We start from the raw sequence: 18,259 nt of genomic DNA, 5'->3' as shown, positions 1-18,259 counted from the left end.
ACTCATTTTCACAATGTTGATTCTTCCAGTCCAAGAACATGGTATATCTCTCCATCTGTTGGTATCATCTTTAATTTCTTTCATCAGTGTCTTATAGTTTTCTGCATACAGGTCTTTTGTCTCCCTAGGTAGGTTTATTCCTAGGTATTTTATTCTTTTTGTTGCAATGGTAAATGGGAGTGCTTCCATAATTTCTCTTTCAGATTTTTCATCATTAGTGTATAGGAATGCAAGAGATTTCTGTGCATTAATTTTGTATCCTGCAACTTTACCATATTCATTAATTAGTTCTAGCAGTTTTCTGGTGGCAGTTTTAGGATTCTCTATGTATAGTATCATGTCATCCGCAAACAGTGACAGTTTTACTTCCTCTTTTCCAATTTGTATTCCTTTTATTTCTTTTTCTTCTCTGATTGCCGTGGCTAGGACTTCCAGAACTATGTTGAATAATAGTGGTGAGAGTGGACATCCTTGTCTCGTTCCTGATCTTAGAGGAAATGCTTTCAGTTTTTCACCATTGAGAATGATGTTTGCTGTGGGTTTGTCATATATGGCCTTTATTATGTTGAGGTAGGTTCCCTCTATGCCCACTTTCTGGAGAGTTTTTATCAGAAATGGGTGTTGAATTTTGTCAAAAGCTTTTTCTGCATCTATTGAGATGATCATATGGTTTTTATTCTTCAATTTGTTAATATGGTGTATCACATTGATTGATTTGCGTATATTGAAGAATCCTTGCATCCCCGGGATAAATCCCACTTGATCGTGGTGTATGATCCTTTTAATGTGTTGTTGGATTCTGTTTGCTAGTATTTTGTTGAGGATTTTTGCATCTATATTCATCAGTGATATTGGTCTGTAATTTTCTTTTTTTGTAGTGTCTTTGTCTGGTTTTGGTATCAGGGTGATGGTGGCCTCATAGAATGAGTTTGGGAGTGTTCCTTCCTCTGCAATTTTTTGGAAGAGTTTGAGAAGGATGGGTGTTAGCTCTTCTCTAAATGTTTGATAGAATTCACCTGTGAAGCCATCTGGTCCTGGACTTTTGTTTGTTGGAAGATTTTTAATCACAGTTTCAATTTCATTACTTGTGATTGGTCTGTTCATATTTTCTGTTTCTTCCTGATTCAGTCTTGGAAGGTTATACCTTTCTAAGAATTTGTCCATTTCCTCCAGGTTGTCCATTTTATTGGCATAAAGTTGCTTATAGTAGTCTCTTAGGATGTTTTGTATTTCTGCGGTGTCTGTTGTAACTTCTCCTTTTTCATTTCTGATTTTATTGATTTGAGTCCTCTCCCTCTTTTTCTTGATGAGTCTGGCTAATGGCTTATCAATTTTGTTTATCTTCTCAAAGAACCAGCTTTTAGTTTTATTGATCTTTGCTATTGTTTTCTTTGTTTCTATTTCATTTATTTCTGCTCTGATCTTTATGATTTCTTTCCTTCTGCTAACTTTGGGTTTTGTTTGTTCTTCTTTCTCTAGTTTCTTTAGGTGTAAGGTTAGATTGTTTACTTGAGATTTTTCTTGTTTCTTTAGGTAGGCTTGTATAGCTATAAACTTCCCTCTTAGAACCGCTTTTGCTGCATCCCATAGGTTTTGGGTCGTCGTGTTTTCATTGTCATTTGTCTCTAGGTATTTTTTTATTTCCTCTTTGATTTCTTCAGTGATCTCTTGGTTATTTAGTAACGTATTGTTTAGCCTCCATGTGTTTGTCTTTTTTACGTTTTTTTCCCTGTAATTCATTTCTAATCTCATAGCGTTGTGGTCAGAAAAGATGCTTGGTATGATTTCAGTTTTCTTAAATTTACTGAGGCTTGATTTGTGACCCAAGATGTGATCTATCCTGGAGAATGTTCCGTGCGCACTTGAGAAGAACGTGTAATCTGCTGTTTTTGGATGGAATGTCCTATATATATCAATTAAATCTATCTGGTCTATTGTGTCATTTAAAGCTTCTGTTTCCTTATTTATTTTCATTTTGGATGATCTGTCCATTGGTGTAAGTGAAGTGTTAAAGTCCCCCACTATTATTGTGTTACTGTCGATTTCCTCTTTTAGAGCTGTTAGTAGTTGCCATATGTATTGAGGTGCTCCTATGTTGGGTGCATATATATTTATAATTGTTATATCTTCTTCTTGGATTGATCCCTGGATCATTATGTAGTGTCCTTCCTTGTCTCTTGTAACATTCTTTATTTTAAAGTCTATTTTATCTGATATGAGTATAGCTACTCCAGCTTTCTTTTGATTTCCATTTGCATGGAATATCTTTTTCCATCCCCTCACTTTCAGTCTGTATGTGTCCCTAGGTCTAAAGTGGGTCTCTTGTAGACAGCATATATATGGGTCTTGTTTTTGTATCCATTCAGCCAGTCTATGTCTTTTGGTTGGGGCGTTTAATCCATTCACGTTTAAGGTAATTATCGATATGTATGTTCCTATGACCGTTTTCTTAATTGTTTTGGGTTTGTTTTTGTAGGTCCTTTTCTTCTCTTGTGTTTCCCACTTAGAGAAGTTCCTTTAGCATTTGTTGTAGAGCTGGTTTGGTGGTGCTGAATTCTCTTAGCTTTTGCTTGTCTGTAAAGCTTTTGATTTCTCCATCAAATCTAAATGTGATCCTTGCCGGGTAGAGTAATCTTGGTTGTAGGTTCTTCCCTTTCATCACATTAAGTATATCATGCCACTCCCTTCTGGCTTGCAGAGTTTCTGCTGAGAAATCAGCTGTTAACCTTATGGGAGTTCCCTTGTATGTTATTTGTCGTTTTTCCCTTGCTGCTTTCAATAATTTTTCTTTGTCTTTAATTTTTGCCACTTTGATTACTATGTGTCTCGGCGTGTTTCTCCTTGGGTTTATTCTGTATGGGACTCTCTGCGCTTCCTGGACTTGGGTGGCTATTTCCTTTCTCATGTTAGGGAAGTTTTCGACTATAATCTCTTCAAATATTTTCTCTGGTCCTTTCTCTCTCTCTTCTCCTTCTGGGACCCTTATAATGCGAATGTTGTTGCGTTTAATGTTGTCCCAGAGGTCTCTTAGGCTGTCTTCATTTCTTTTCATTCTTTTTTCTTTAGTCTGTTCCGCAGCAGTGAATTCCACCATTCTGTCTTCCAGGTCACTTATCCTTTCTTCTGCCTCAGTTATTCTGCTATTGATTCCTTCTAGTGTAGTTTTCATTTCAGTTATTGTATTGGTCATCTCTGTTTGTTTGTTCTTTAATTCTTCTAGGTCTTTGTGAATCATTTCTTGCATCTTCTCAATCTTTGCCTCCATTCTTATTCCGAGGTCCTGGATCATCTTCACTATCATTATTCTGAATTCTTTTTCTGGAAGGTTGCCTATCTCCACTTCATTTAGTTGTTTTTCTGGGTTTTTTTCTTGTTCCTTCATCTGGTACATAGCCCTCTGCCTTTTCATCTTCTCTATCTTTCTGTAACTGTGGTTTTTGGTCCACAGGCTGCAGGATTGTAGTTTTTCTTGCTTCTGTTGTCTGCCCTCTGGTGGTTGAGGCTATCTAAGAGGCTTGATGGGAGGCTCTGGTGGTGGGTAGAGCTGACTGTTGCTGTGGCGGTCAGAGCTCAGTAAAACCTTAATCCACTTGACTGTTGATGGGTGGGGCTGGGTTCCCTCCCTGTTGGTTGTTTTGCCTGAGGCAACCCAACACTGGAGCCTACCCGTGCTGTTTGGTGGGGTTAATGGCAGACTCTGGGAGGGCTCACACCAAGGAGAACTTCCCAGAACCTCGGCTGCCAGTGTCCTTATCCCCACGGTGAAACAGAGCCACCACTCGCCTCTGCAGGAGACCCCCCAACACCAGCAGGTAGGTCTGGTTCAGTCTCCCCCAGGGTCACTGCTCCTTCCCCTGGGTCCCGATGCACACATTACTTTGTATGTGCCCTCCAAGAGTGGGGTCTCTGTTTCCCCCAGTCCTGTCAAAGTCCTGCAATCAATTCCCACTAGGCTTCAAAGTCTGATTCTCTAGGAATTCCTCCTCCCGTAGCCGGACCCCCAGGTTGGGAAGCCTGACGTGGGGCTCAGAACCTTCACTCCAGTGGGTGGACTTCTGTGGTATAAGTGTTCACCAGCCTGTGAGTCACCCACCCAGCAGTTATGGGATTTGATTTTACTCTGATTGCACCCCTCCTACCGTCTCACTGTGGCTTCTCCTCTGTCCTTGGACGTGGGGTATCCTCCTTGGTGAAGTCCAGGGTCTTCCTGTCAATGATTGTCCAGCAGCAAGTTGTGATTCTGGTGCTCTCGCAAGAGGGAGTGAGAGCACGTCCTTCTACTCCGCCATCTTGGTTAATCTAATGTGTTATTTTTGAAAACATAAGTTGGGATATCACAAAATGGACTTAGCCTGCAGAGGCTTACTTTCAACCAGAGAGCTCCATTTCCATGTTCCGCTTAACAGAACCCAAAATGATCTTCCTTCCCAAACCTCTTCCTTTTCCTGCACTATCTAAGAAAAAGTAACCACACTCTACATAGTTCCCTAAGCCAGAACCCTAGCAGCCATTTTTGCTTCTCTTTTCCCCTTCCCGCTCCATATCTAGTCACTGAGCACTTCTATTCTACCTCCCAGATGACCTCAGATCCTTTCCCTCCACTCCAATCTCTGCCACTGCCTTTAGTTTGAGCCCTCACTCCTCTCTTAGATGAATATAAAGTCTCTTAATGGGTTTTGTTGCTTCCATCAGTCCTACTTATTCTCAAGCGTGACCTCACTACAAACCACCTGATAGTGACTCCTTAACTTCACAACATTCAATGGCTCTCATGTTTCTGGGAAGAAAACCAAGCTCTTTACCCCAGCATCTACTTGGGGTTAATAGATCTAGGTTTGAATTTCAGGTTTAAGTACTTTGCAGCAGTGTGACCTCAGACTGTTGGGCTTTCTAAGCCTTTGTTTTCTCACCGTGCCTGAGGTCACTGAGGGCAGGACTATTTTTCACACACGGGTGCCTGGCATGTAGGAGGGACTAATCAATGTTGAATGAAGGGAAAGTATTTTAAAATCCACATCAAAAAATTGTTCCTCCTTAAAAAAAGAAAATCCTGATACACTATGCCACTTCCAACCAAATTTGACTTCGACCTTTATTTTCTGATGATCACAATAAGGTGCCTTTGGGGATCCACACAATCAGGGATCAAATCCTGGCCACACCCCTGAGCAATCATGTGACCTTGGGAACGTGACTTAGCGTCTGTAAAATCTGTAAAATGAAGGTTTCTGCGGATTTTGTTCCCGAGGGTTAAATGAGTACCTCACTTGGAATGGGGGCGGGCGCATAGTGTTTGCCAAATGTTAACTATCGTTATCATCTTCATCAAATCAAGACCGTGGTACTTCACTTTGTGACTCTCAAGTTTGTATGAGAAAATCGTGCTTTATGCGTTGTTGTTGGCTAAAGTAGGGAAACCTGGAAACTCCTGCCGTGGAAGAGAGCAACAGGCGAGAAAAGCGAGTTGCTGAATCCCAGCGCCTCAGAGGTGGGAGGGGGGAGTTTGGTCCCTAATTTGCTGATGAGGAAGTGGAGGGGTGACGTGTCCTCGAGTCTCATTCAAGACACAGCCACAGCTCTTTATTGAGAGTAGGACCAGGGCCCCGGGGGTTGCTATGGTTAAACTGTAGGCGGAAACTAACACTCTTTGGAAGGCAAGACAGGAGGAGCATTCAGTTATAAAAAACGGTCAAAAATTGGGGTGAAACTAAGTTCGTTGAGCAATACATCAAATGAGTCAACTGTGGACCCAGTGAAAGCGAGTTGCTAACTGAACTGGCATTTTACGAACAGGGGCTTTCTACAGAGCCCACTGACTCAGGACGGCTTCGATTAACAAACTCCCGCGGCGCTTCCCGCAGGACCGGAAAGCTCGGAGCGCGAGAGATGAATGGAAACCAGAGTCTGGGGCGCGCCGCTCGGGGGGCGGGGCAGCCGCGGGCGGGGGCGGGGCATTGTGAGTCACATGCCTGCGCTCTGAGGAGGGCGCGTGGAGGGAACTCTGGTCGTGATTGGTCCGTCGTAACCAGGTAACCGAAGGACACATTCCGGTAGGCAAGGGCCGGCCGGGCTAGCTACTTTCAGTCGGGAGGTGGCAGCGGAAGGAGGAGGAGCTCCGGCTGCGCTCTCTCCCTCAGTGGCTGCGCGTCTCAGCGCTTGTCTGGTTCCCAGCCCTTTTAAATAAGCGGGTCTGGTCACCGCCCTCACAGACTAGTTGGTTCCGGGGAGGCAGCGGCGGGGGTGCGGCCGGGGCCGGACCCCTGCCCGGGGCCCAGCGGCTGGGCAGGGGTGCGGCCGGGGCCGTACCCCTGCCCGGGGCCCCGGCGGCTGGGCGGACAGGAGAGCGGCGGGCGAAGTCGCGTCTGCATGTGCGGCACAGCCCCGGCATAGCCCTGGGCTGCCAGTGCCCGCCGCGCCATTGTTGGGGGAGGGGGCGGCTTCTGTGCTCGGCAGAGTCGGGGGACGAGCGGAGGCGGCGGCGGCGAGGAGTGAAGGCGCCCCATGGGGAACTCGCTGTGTTGTTGCCTGTCCCCCAATGCCAGCCCCAAGTCGGGCCGGCGCAGGGGGTCAGCGGAGCCGGACTGCGAGTCTGAGGTCTACAAGGCGGCGGCCGGGAATGCGGTGGCAGTAGCTCCGGCGGCGGCTACCGTGGAACCCGCCGAGTTGGATTTCGCAGGTGGCGAAGGCCACCACCTGCAGCACATCAGCGACCGGGAGATGCCCGAAGGTAAGAAGCGGCGGGCGCGCCTCGCCCCTCGCGGGGTCGGCGCCGTCTGCTCTCGGGCTTACCTCTGGCCTCCGCCGCCCCCAGGGTCCCCCGGGAGGGAGACGCCGCCTAGGGCTCCTTCTTGCCCGGAGTTGGCTCTCCCAGGGCTGGGCACCGGGGACGAAGGCTGGCTCTGCTTGGCGTCCCCACCCCTTATTCTTTACCAGTCGCGTCCGGCCAGTCTCCTTCCCTCTTCCCTACCCGAATGCCCAATTCTTTCCCCCGTTCCCATTTCCCAGCCCGGCCTGAGACCCTCCAATCCGCGGCCCTTCCTGTTCGTGGTTCTATTTAACATCTCGTGGGACTTAGCAGAGACTTTCTGGTGTAGTCTCTCTTTTCTTAATGCAAACTTAAATACTCTAACTTCGGCGTATCCATCCCGTCTCCCTATCCAGATGGTACCTAAGCGAAGGAACTAGGTAAGGGCCTGATGACAGATTTCTATTCCTTAAGGTAGTTGATACTCGAGACAATTAAGACAAACATTAGAGGATTTGTCATTTAAATTCAAAATAGAGATGGACAGAGTCAGTGTGGTGTTCTTAACTAAAATTCTTTGGATTTTAATGTTTTCAGTCGCCCTGATAGAAGCTACTTTATCCCTTCTAACTATAATTTGAACACGATAGGAAAGAAAATGGTGGGAGAGGGGCTTAAAATAACTGTGAACGGTGTGAAACGTTACTGCCACGGCTGCAGAGAATAGTTGTTGGGTTTTTTTTCTTTACCAAAGGAGACCCCATGGAGTTCTGATTACTTTTAAATTCCCACTTTGACACAAGTATGTCTTCAGTTGCACAGCCTTAACCGACTTCTTTTGCACGTTGCCTGTTCTAAGGGAGGGGTGAGGTGGTTCCTGAGACTGCTGGACAGAAGTTTCAAAGGAGAAAAAACAAATTCAGATTGTAATTTGTAATATAAAGGTTTGGGAGTTAACATACCACATCCATCCTGCAGAAAAATGTCTCCATGGCTCCCTCCTCCTCCGCCCCCCCCCCCAGTAGAATACTATTTAACTTTAGGAATGTTCAGGTAAAAGTTCTGTAGACTAAGTGGCTGGGGGTGGGTGTTGTCGGGGAGGAGAGGAGAGAGAGAAGAGAGGAAATGTTTGATTTTTGCCTCTAGAATTTTGGAAAGGGATGGCTCTAGGTTAAAAAAAAAAAAAATTCTGGGTAGCATAGTGGCACTTTAATAAAGACTGTTCTTTGAAGTATAAAACATTGTATCATAAAGATGTTAAAGCCCCACTGGCCCATTTGTTTCATTTAAATGCCAGAGATTATTTCATTATTTCATAGACGAAATGTCTTACAGCTCTTCTATTTAAATTTTAGTTGGGTTTATTTAATTTCTTTAAAAGTTAGAATAATGAAGCCTGTGGATTCACCCTTATGATGGACGTGGCTTTGTAAGTGGAAAGTACTCCCTTTTCAGAATCGTTAGATATTGTGAAAGAATGAACAAATTATGTGAATTAATTGTAGCTTTAAACACAAAGCATGTAAGTACTTGTGAAAACTGCTCTGCTTGTTGCTATAAGGTAAGCCTCTAAATGATTTTTAAAGACAGTTAGTAGTTGGCTAGTGTAGGATGAGAGACGAAAATTGGACCTTTATAGAATTCTTTTAAGATTTACAATGCATTTTCTTGTGTATTTCACTCGGCCCTTCCATCTACAAATAAGGCCCGTATATATTCTCCCTCTGTTGCCGATGAAGAAGCCAAGACTTAGAGATCTGAAATGACTGTGTAACACAGCTACTGAACAAAAGAGACAGACTTGGGAGGTGGTAGATATGCCAAATTCAGTTCTTGGGATGCTTAAGAAACTGTTTAGAGTGCACCTTATATTTTATTATAATTTATCCATAAGTTAGGCCTATCTCAGCATACTCCAGTTTTGATTATTGCCATTCCAGTTTATTGTACACAACTCAGAAGCAACATTTACCTCTCCATTCTCTGTCTGTACATACATTGCAATGGATATGAATAAAAGTAGAAGTCATGAAATAGCCTAAATTTATCAGTCAGGTAAACACGTTGATATAATTTAAAGAGTTTGTTCTGGTGAAATCCAATTGAAGCCGAGAATGCCCTGGACAGAGGGACATTAGGGGAAGCTGGTAAGCGGGCAGGTAAGGTACTAAGCATTTAGCATACGACTATGTATGATAAGGAAGGAGTGCTAAATCAGGAACTGGAAAAATAGAGTTCATGAGTACAGAATTTACCTTTTTATGTTTAACATGATTGTTAAAATTTCATTTCAATTTGTCTTTTTTGGGGGGGCATTCGATAAAGTGATAAGAGAAACCTCAATTTCAGCATTTGCCTATTAATTAAGTTTCCATAGAAACAAGGTCAGAACACCAAATATAAAGTACAGGCACATTGGAAGTTTGCTCTTCCTGTCTTTATTTCAGACAATTTTGTATCAGTTTCCCTGGAAACTGAGAAATACCTACTCAGATATAAAACATTTTGGCTTTTCTACAGTGAAGAATTATTTGGTTACTTAGAGAAAATCGTACATAAATGATGCTCTGTCTTGTTCTTCAGAAACATTGGAGAAGAACATGATTTCTTCAAGCCATCTCAAAAAAGTAACTCCTAAGAACGTAGTATAGATTTCAGATAGACTCAAAAGAATTTTTTACTACTTTGTCTTTAACAGTATATCTAATATAACTGATGGTAGTGTCATAATAGAAAAGAAGATGCTACGGTCCTATTATCTGATTTTATTTTTATTCATCAACTTTTCATACAGCCTTTATGTTCTGACCTTAGGAGCTTTGCTAATTTTCTGGTGAAAGGTGCTCTCTCAAGTGACCCCTACCTCCCATCCCCCTGAAGAGTGGGTAGGGAAGGAATTGGCAATATGATGTGGAAAAACCTCTGAGCAACAGATCTTTCCTTTTTTTGGTGACAGTATTAATGAACATTTGATGTGAAAGATTGAGAAAACACAGAAAAGTCCTTCACTCACACTCAGAATATCCAGAATTTTTATTAATATTTTGGTGTTGATTCTTCCTGAACCTTTTGTATGCATATACACATAACATTGTGTTTATTTTACAAAGATGGGATTGTTCTTTATGTGCCACTTTGTAACTTTTTGTTATAAAGAAAAGTAACGACATGAAGCTCCTGTAACCGTGCTGACACCTAGAGAGTGCTCCAGGGTGATGTATTTCCATGCAACTGCGCATAGCTCTACAGCCTGCCTTTTACCAACTGTTTACTGGGCCATCGAATAACCTTGGAGCATAATTCATTTACCCAGCCTTTATGGTTGAGCATCTTTTATAATCCCATTATAATGCTTTATTCAGGGGACACAGATAAAAACTGATGCATTGTATTGATACTTCTCTATAGCATTCTGATTGTACACTTTGTCTTACGACTTAATTAAATTCATAGGGTGAGTCATTTTGTAGTAAAGGTATTTTAACATTAAATGTTCTTTTTCCAAATTAAAGTTACCATTGATTTTTCACTGAACATTAGATTTCCTCTTTTAGGTTTTCGTGGTTCTTGGTAACCTGTCTTGTGTCTTTGATTCTGAGTAACTAAACTACTACTCTAAGAGATCTGAAATTAACTCTGGTCCTAGGTGACAGACACATCAAAAGACAGCATTAGAAGAAATCTTAGATGATGTGGGAAAATTGGGAAAACCTTAACTGGTTTTGGGTACACTGAAACATGATTATTAGGCACCATTCCAGAGGCAGGACAAACAGTGGTTAGACAAGACAAAACCCGTATCCTAACTCAGGTCCTTACTTTCTAGAGGTGCCTGGGGGCTGACGACACAAGAATAACATCAGGTAGTGAGAACACTAAGAAAGAAAATGAAGGTAATGGGCTGGGGAGGAGGACAGTTTTACAAGGGGTGGTTAAAGACAGCTTCTCTCCTTAAGCGACCCATGAGCAGTCCTAAGAGAGCCGTGTGAGGCTGTGGGAGAAGAGGCTTCTGTGCAGTTCCTAAGAAGGGAATATGCTTGATGCGTGCCAAGGACAGAAAGATGGGTGGCTGCAGCTGAGTGAATGAATGCCAGGAGGAATATGGGGGATTAAGACCTTGTATGCCTAGTGGGCCTTGACCAAAAAATATGAATTTTAGTCTAATTGTAATGGGAAACCATTGAAGGATTATATGCAGGGGAATGATGTTAATTCTTAGAAAAAGGGAAGGGGGGTAGAGAGGGCGGAGGGAGATCAGACCAGCTACTGTGTGAGAATAGACTGTAAGGGTGGAAGGAAGCAGAGAGGGAGACCAGTTAGGAGGCTGGTGCGGTAGCTCAGGTGAGAGCCAACAGTGGCTTGAACAAAAAAGCGATATTAATAAGGGTCTAAAATAGGCTGTAGTATATAGATTGCTCTTGCATTTCATTTGATTCTCACCATGTTCTGAGTTAGGTAGTGTAGGAATTCTTCTCTTAGGTATAAATTGAGTTGTCCAAGGTTTTAAAAATGAGTATTGATAGAGAGTAGGACTGTAAATTCCAAATGCATGGCATATAGGAACAGAATTTATTGTTGACATTATGTGAGCTTCTTTGGAATACTACCTTTTTTCTCAGCCTTTTTTGTTGTTGTTGTTTTAGTGTATTAAAGTAATAAAACTTAAGAGTTAAAACAGTAACACTGCGTAATGTGAAATGAAATGAAGGTAACTTGCAACCCAGAAAGGTTCTTAAAAGTCCAAGAAACTGAGTAAAGTGCTCTTTAGAAATATATAAAGCCAGGTGTACTTACCTATGTGTCACCTCTCAGTCATGATCACTGTAACACTGATTGAGGATTAAAATAAGGCAAAACTGAGAACCAGGGTAGAGGCAGGTACAGAAGCAGTTGGAAACCAGAGCTGGGAAGTTTGGAAGCCAGGATTGTCAGAAGCTAGGAAAGCAGGATCAAGGCTTGGGTGAGCAGTAGCCTGGCAGGTGCAGGAGCCTGCTGTGTACCCGCTGGTGAGGCAGCCCAGCTCAGGGCTGGCTGGCAGGAACTCCCTGACTGCGGTGGAAAGTGTGGACGCAAAGAGATGAAATCATCAGTTTACATGGTAATTGTAAAGATTGTAATGTTTGTATTATGAGCCATAAAACTAATACACTGCACAGTATAGGGATGCTAGGGCAGTTCAGTAAATGCAGTGGTTACCGTTAAGTAAACTGGTGCTCAGCAGTTGGCCCAGAAACTGCTGACATCTCCTGTTTATTTGGAATATATTGAAATCAATATGTCGATATTAATCGCTTTCTGAAATATGCTGCTTCTGTCAGATGCTTTCTTGGTCACTTCCCTCTCCCTCTAATATTTTAACAAGGACAAATCATTTATCGACAGTTTGATAGCATAGTTTTAACACTTTTAGCCTTCAGTAATGCATTTCATTTGTTCTAAGTTGCCTATGTTTTCACACTTTTAACAACTGCAATTGAGATGGATCTTAACAACTGGTAGAATCTTAGATTGGAGGAAAAACAGTACTCAGTGTCGGTGGTGTTTTACAGGTTTCCTCTGAGGAATGTTTACATGAAGACCGAGTTTAATTTTTTTTTAATCATACTTTTTCTACATCGACCTATCATGCTGTCAAATAAGTTGCAATTTAAATTGATAATACAAAAATGATGGGTCTTAAAATACAGTTTTAATCATAACCCCTAATCATGAGCTCAAGAATATTTCTCCTGGGTAAAACATTCTTAGAGGTTTCTAAAGAAATAACTTTCGGAAGAATCCATGTAATTTCCTGAATGCACAGTAATTCCCTGAAGTCTCTAAATTACTGTGTGTGCATGTGGTGGGGAGAGGGATGAGAGGGATGGTGGGTGGTAAAGCTTTGCTTAATAGTTGGCAGTCTTACCTTTGTGATAGTGAAGAGTGTGGTAGGTTTTATCATAGTCTCCTTAGGCTCTTGGGAAGATAGTTCATGGGAAGTGCAGAAATATTGTGTGTATGTATGAGTTTACTGTCTAATGGCTCACATGTCCATTCTATAAGATAGTGATGTGGTATTTTTCATTAGCAAAAAGTGCAAGTTATATAGAAAATTGTTAGTTATATAGGCTATAAACAAAAGATTAATATTTTCTGAAAACCTCATGCAAACTGACAGCAGTAGGGCCCTGGTGTTTACAGTACATTCAAATGATAGGCCAACTCACCAAAGTGGAAATAACACTGATAACTGTGGGAAAATGGTCAAACTGTGTAATCAAAAGAAATACAAATTAGATCTACAGTGAGGTTCCTCATTCATATCAGTAGGAATTTTTTTTTTTTTTTTCAAGTATCCAAAGCAAGGGTAGGAACTCAAAATGTCATGATTGGTAGCATTATACCCTAATGTGCCCCCCACCTTCTTTAGGAAGCAATTTAGCATTGTACATGGAGCCGTGAAAGTGATCTAACCTTTTGGCTTAGTCATTCCACTTCCGAAGATCTTTGCTAAGGAGATAAAACCATTATTTTAAAAAACTATGTACATAAAGATTTTCCTCATAATATTTTAAGAATAGAACTTTGTAAGCACCAATCCCCAGCAATAGGGGATTGGCTAAGTCCAGTATAGGAATAACACTTGATGGGCCAGTGTGTATTCATTAAACAATAAATATGCAACAGTGGGGTGGAGAGCGCTTCTTAGTAACAAGAAGACATAAATTGTACACTAATTAGAGCTTTTTTTAACGTATAAGAAAAGCAACTAAAAGTAACGGTTGTGAATCATTGTGTGTTAATGATTGTGAATGGTTGTGTGTAACTTTTAAACAGAGCATCGTTTTGTCTCATGCAGATTTTTGTTCATGATATTTGTTAAAGGAATGAGCAAGTGACTTTTACCTTTCCCCACCTTTAGTGTGATCATCAGTACTGCTGATTAACCAGGTCTCCTTCAGTTGCAAGTTAAAAGAACATCACAGAGTTAAGCACTACTTGACCCAGGAGTTAAATGATCTCCTCAGTTCTGCTCTCCTCTGTTGATGTCTCCTGAAAAGCCTTTCCCCTCATGATAGCAAGGGGAGTGTCCAGCAGCTCAAGACTAGCTAAGGATCCTAGAGTACAGTTCTGCCTTTCTCTTTTCTTGGCAAGCCCCAGGACAGCTGTGATTGATTGGCCGTTCCTGGGTCCTGTGCCTACCTTTGAACCCCCTAGGATAGAGTAGGGAGAGTGCCAGCTTTTTTCTGGTCACTTGGGCTAAGTTTACTTTTTTTTTTTTTGCATGTTGTCATTTCTTTTATCCCAGCCTTCTTGACTTTTGTATTTAGATCTGTAGTAGCACATCTTGGTTTGGCGGCTGTGTGTGTGTGTGTGTGTGTGTGTGTGTGTGTGTGTGTGTGTGTGTGTGTTAAAGCTTGCTTCTCTTTGATTCTGGCACTTAATTTTCCTGGACTTCCATTGAAAATTGTTAAGTTTTACCATGCCATAGACACTGATAAATAAGACAGCTACTTTGCAAACATTTCTGCTTATTTTTTAGATTCAAATGTAGTCTATTTACTTTCTTTTTGGTATAGGTAAGTAGTCATGAATTCTTTCGGAAGCTATAGGTTAGAGGCAGCTGTGAAAGTCTCTGCCTGCCATTTTGTGTACAGCTGAAATAATTTATTTTCCCATTGTCTTAATTTTTCAAATATGTAGGAGAAAAAAACTTTAAAATAATTGTATGGGTCTTTTACATAAAAATGTTGAATAGAATATTTTCTCCAAAAGCAGCTTGATAAACTTCAAATTCAGTGAAGGAATTTTCATGAAGAACAAAGCAGTTGGTTTAGCTCTGTAAATTACTAGTGCTGGCAATGACATTAAAATGGATGGCTCAGATTCCTGTTAAAACGGGAAGTCCAAAATTACTGTTCGTGCCACATTCTTTCTGGGTGGGAAAAGGGGATTCTAGGTAGATACATTTGTGAAATGCTGGGTTAGACAGAATTCACTACTAGACTAATTAGTTTTTAATATATCAATGTGTGTATTCTTTGGATTCTCTAAGAGGCAGGGATATATTTGTATTTCACTTTGACCATCAAAGCCATCTTTCAAAAACAGATCAGTTATTATGTGGTTTGGGAAATAATTGCCTTAACCATTACTCTTTATCTGAATCTTGGTCCAGTTTCTTAAAAGATTGGTTAAATGGTTTGAGATGGACTTTGCTGAGGAAGTGTCATAGGGCTTTTATGTTTGTTTGTTTGTTTGAAACAACAACCTTACTATCCTGTGTGGTAGCTTGTGCTTGTTTTGTATTTCTGCCTAAATAGAAGACGCTATCCCACCTTGGTGCAAGGTGGGCTACAGGCAGACCCACCTTTTCGTGTAGGTATGGCCAAAATTTTTTTCTAGTAGCCCTATGATCTGCTCCAGAAAGTACTCTTATTGAAGCCCCAAATTAATCATGCAGCGTGGAATGAAGAAGTGAGTTTAGCTTTGGAAATAGAGGGCAAAGTTAAAAATCACTCTCATGGAAGTGTTCCTCTAGATTAGAACATTGAACTTTTATGTAGTCCTCTTAAATCTGCCATGATGAATAGCCCCCAGATAAACCACAGCCAATGAAATGAGTTCATTTGTTGAATGGAGTTAGAATTAGCCATTTGATTGTCTGAAGAACATTTGCCAAAAGCAACTCACTTCGTTTTGGCATATTTGATATATTGAGCTGGTATCTGACAGTAGTTGGCCACAGCATAACTTGCTTCTTGAGACTGTTCCTGGAATGTGCTAGTAATATCAGCTTTAAAAGAGGGTGACTGAATTTTTAATTGATAAATAGGAGGGGAGTCACATATATGATTCATCTAAAAATGGCATAGATTATTTAGGTGCAAGTTAAAGAAGTCTAAGACATAGCCATGGTTTTACTCCACATGTATGGAGAGTTTCTACAATTTTGCTGTTTCCCAATAGAATTTTTATATTGTGCCTTTACTAAAATTGCCTTTTTGTCATTACTAAAAGCTCTTCTCAAGACTATTAATAAGTGGTTTCAATCAATGTGTAGCTATCTTTAAAATCATGTATTTTTCTACTCAACTAAATCACCACACCTTTTTCTCTTCTTCCTATACAGACTTAGCTTTGGAACCAAACCCTTCTGACCACCCAAGGGCAAGCACCATTTTTCCGAGCAAATCTCAAACAGATGGTAAGGCAATGCTTTTTTTTCCCTGAGAAAAAGAGTGAAAACTGTTTTTGTTTTGTGTATTATAGGAGGTATTTAGAAAAACTCTTACAGTGGTTTAAATGTTTCACTTTTTTATGTATTCACTTGTCTTATTTTAATATGTTGATGATACAGTTTCCTTTAGTTGTCAGTGTTTTAGGGAGGAGAACACTTAGACTATCTGTTTATACATTTTGCCACCTCTTTATCAACATAGTCAACTGGCCACATGATTTAGATGTGGTCTATTTCTCCATGCTACTTTGTCCTTTTCCCCTTGCTCCGAAGAGCACATATGTTAAAGACAAATGATAGGGTTTAGGTCACAGTTAGGTTTTCATTTGGTCAAATCAGAAAAATCAGTTGTTATATGTGGGAATTGAGCCTTGTGATTTTGGCCCTGTTTTACACAGTGTTCAACCAGACGAGCCTATCTCACATCCAGATTTATGCTACTCAGAACTTTTAAGCTATTCAAAACTTTCTCATCCTAATGTAGTGCTGTGCCAGGGTAATAAGAGCAACATGCCATATGGGGTTTTCCAGAAGATTATCCTCAGCATGTGAAACTCATATACATTTCCTGTGTCCTCCTTGTTTTAAGATGAGAATCAGAACCGTAGAATTTTTTGCACTCCTGCTTGCCTGCTTGTCTTCCTGAATGTTATGTTAAATCCTAGTTTATTTGCTAAAAAGCCATACGTGACCAAGTTTTTCAGTTGATTACGAGAGCAGGAATACAAGAAGTGAACATTCCATAATATTTAAAGTGATGCAGCACAATAAAAAACGGAGGTTTGGTTTTTTGTTGTTGTTGTTTTGCTTTTGGTTTTTTTCCGTTAGATCACTGGTTTTTATAAAAGGATATAACTCAGGAACAGCCAGATGGAAGAGATGCATAGGGCCAGGCATGGGGACAGGGCACAGAGCTTTGATGCCCTCTGCAAGGGTACTACATGCTCACCAACCTGGAAGCTCCTGGGGTTTCTAACTTGCATTTTTCTAGTGTGTGTACTTGAGCCACTCCTTTCTGGTTAGGATTGCTCTATTTCTCAGTTTCTTCCAGAGCCATGAGCTGCTCACATGTAGAGGGGCTCTGGAGACAGTAAAAGAAAAGCTGTCCCATGCCTGTCTCTCTCTTCAGCCTTAAGGAATCCGTGCCTGTGATGCCTGTCTGGAGTTAAAGGAGGCAATGTGAGCAAGAGTGTGGCCTAAGACCCTCTTCAGGCTTTTATTCTTCTGGCCTTTGTTGGAGCAAAACCGTTTTGTGTGCTGTAGATATGTTCATTTAGGTCAGCACACTCATTTTAAAATTTACGTTTAACATAGGTTACTTTCCAGTTGTGTATTTTTTCAGTAAGGTATTTGAGTAGGTTACCATTAAGTGGTTCAGGATGCTTCCAGAGATCCTGGTGCGTTCGGAGACGAGTGCCTGGCCAGAAACTGGTTCTTAGAGTCGTCATCTGTAGATTGTGGTAATTAAAGTAAGCTGTGTGTAAATGAAGACTGAGAAAATACTCCTGGCTAGTAGTTCAGCTATGCAGCAGGTACATTTTTTTATTAGCTAAGTTTCTCACCTGGCCTGATTTGCTTTGTCCTTTTCTTTTGTAAATGGGGAGTCTTTCATTTGTGCCTAATACAGAATATCTATTAGGTCAAAAAAGTGAAACTAAGTTTTTAGATTTTATTTATAGGACTCATCTTGCTGGGTGATTTAAATTATATATTTTGTTGGAAATTATTTTAAAAAATAGAATGGAATTCTATCTCATTGTGTTATTGGTAATCCATCAGATAATTAGTGACTACTTTTATTTTTCTATGGCATTTGTATCAGAATTCATCAGTTAATTTTTTTTATTCTTAGTGCGGGAAAAGAGGAGGAGCAACCATTTCAACCATGTAAGTAAACAGTTGAAAAGTTAAGAAATTAATAGTTTGAATTAAAAATATGTCTGCCATGATTCCTAAAAATATGATGGATCCAATACTGTTAGCATGGACCTCTTTTTTGTAGATTTTCTAAATCTCTATTTTCCTAATTATCAAATGGATTCAGGAAAGTCTTTGACTTAGTAGTGCCCATTTTTTAAGGGTTCTGACATTTACGTTAAATTTCACTAATACGGTTGTAGTATAAAGATCTGCCTTAAATTCTTTTGCCTTATTTTTTTGATCTTATTTTTTAACCAAAGTAATAAAGGTATAACAGGTAAGTTAATTTTTAGCACTGTCCATTGACTTCTTGTCATAGCAGGTGAAAGCTGAGCTTCTTCGCTCCACCATGACGTTATTTCCCTCCCTGTGTT

At 40.9% G+C, this 18,259-nt stretch overlaps 1 protein-coding gene across 1 annotated transcript in view; it reads left to right on the top strand.

Annotated features, from left to right (window-relative positions):
- Positions 1-6,501: 6,501 nt before the first annotated feature.
- Positions 6,502-18,259, top strand: part of LOC309662630 (cyclin-Y-like protein 1) — a gene marked incomplete at its 5' end in the record, with an annotated part of 33,897 nt that continues 22,139 nt past the window's right edge. The window contains 3 exons of the mRNA XM_082465543.1: positions 6,502-6,727; positions 15,858-15,932; positions 17,818-17,852. Of these exons, the coding sequence (XP_082321669.1) occupies positions 6,502-6,727; positions 15,858-15,932; positions 17,818-17,852 (336 nt within the window). The remainder of the gene's footprint in view (positions 6,728-15,857; positions 15,933-17,817; positions 17,853-18,259) is intronic.

This window comes from Balaenoptera physalus (assembly GCF_965194825.1).
Source record: "Balaenoptera physalus genome assembly, chromosome: 6".
In the NCBI taxonomy this organism is placed as follows: Eukaryota; Metazoa; Chordata; class Mammalia; order Artiodactyla; family Balaenopteridae; genus Balaenoptera; species Balaenoptera physalus.
Note: the sequence above shows the minus strand (reverse complement) of the source record. Positions and strands in the feature narration are given on the sequence as shown.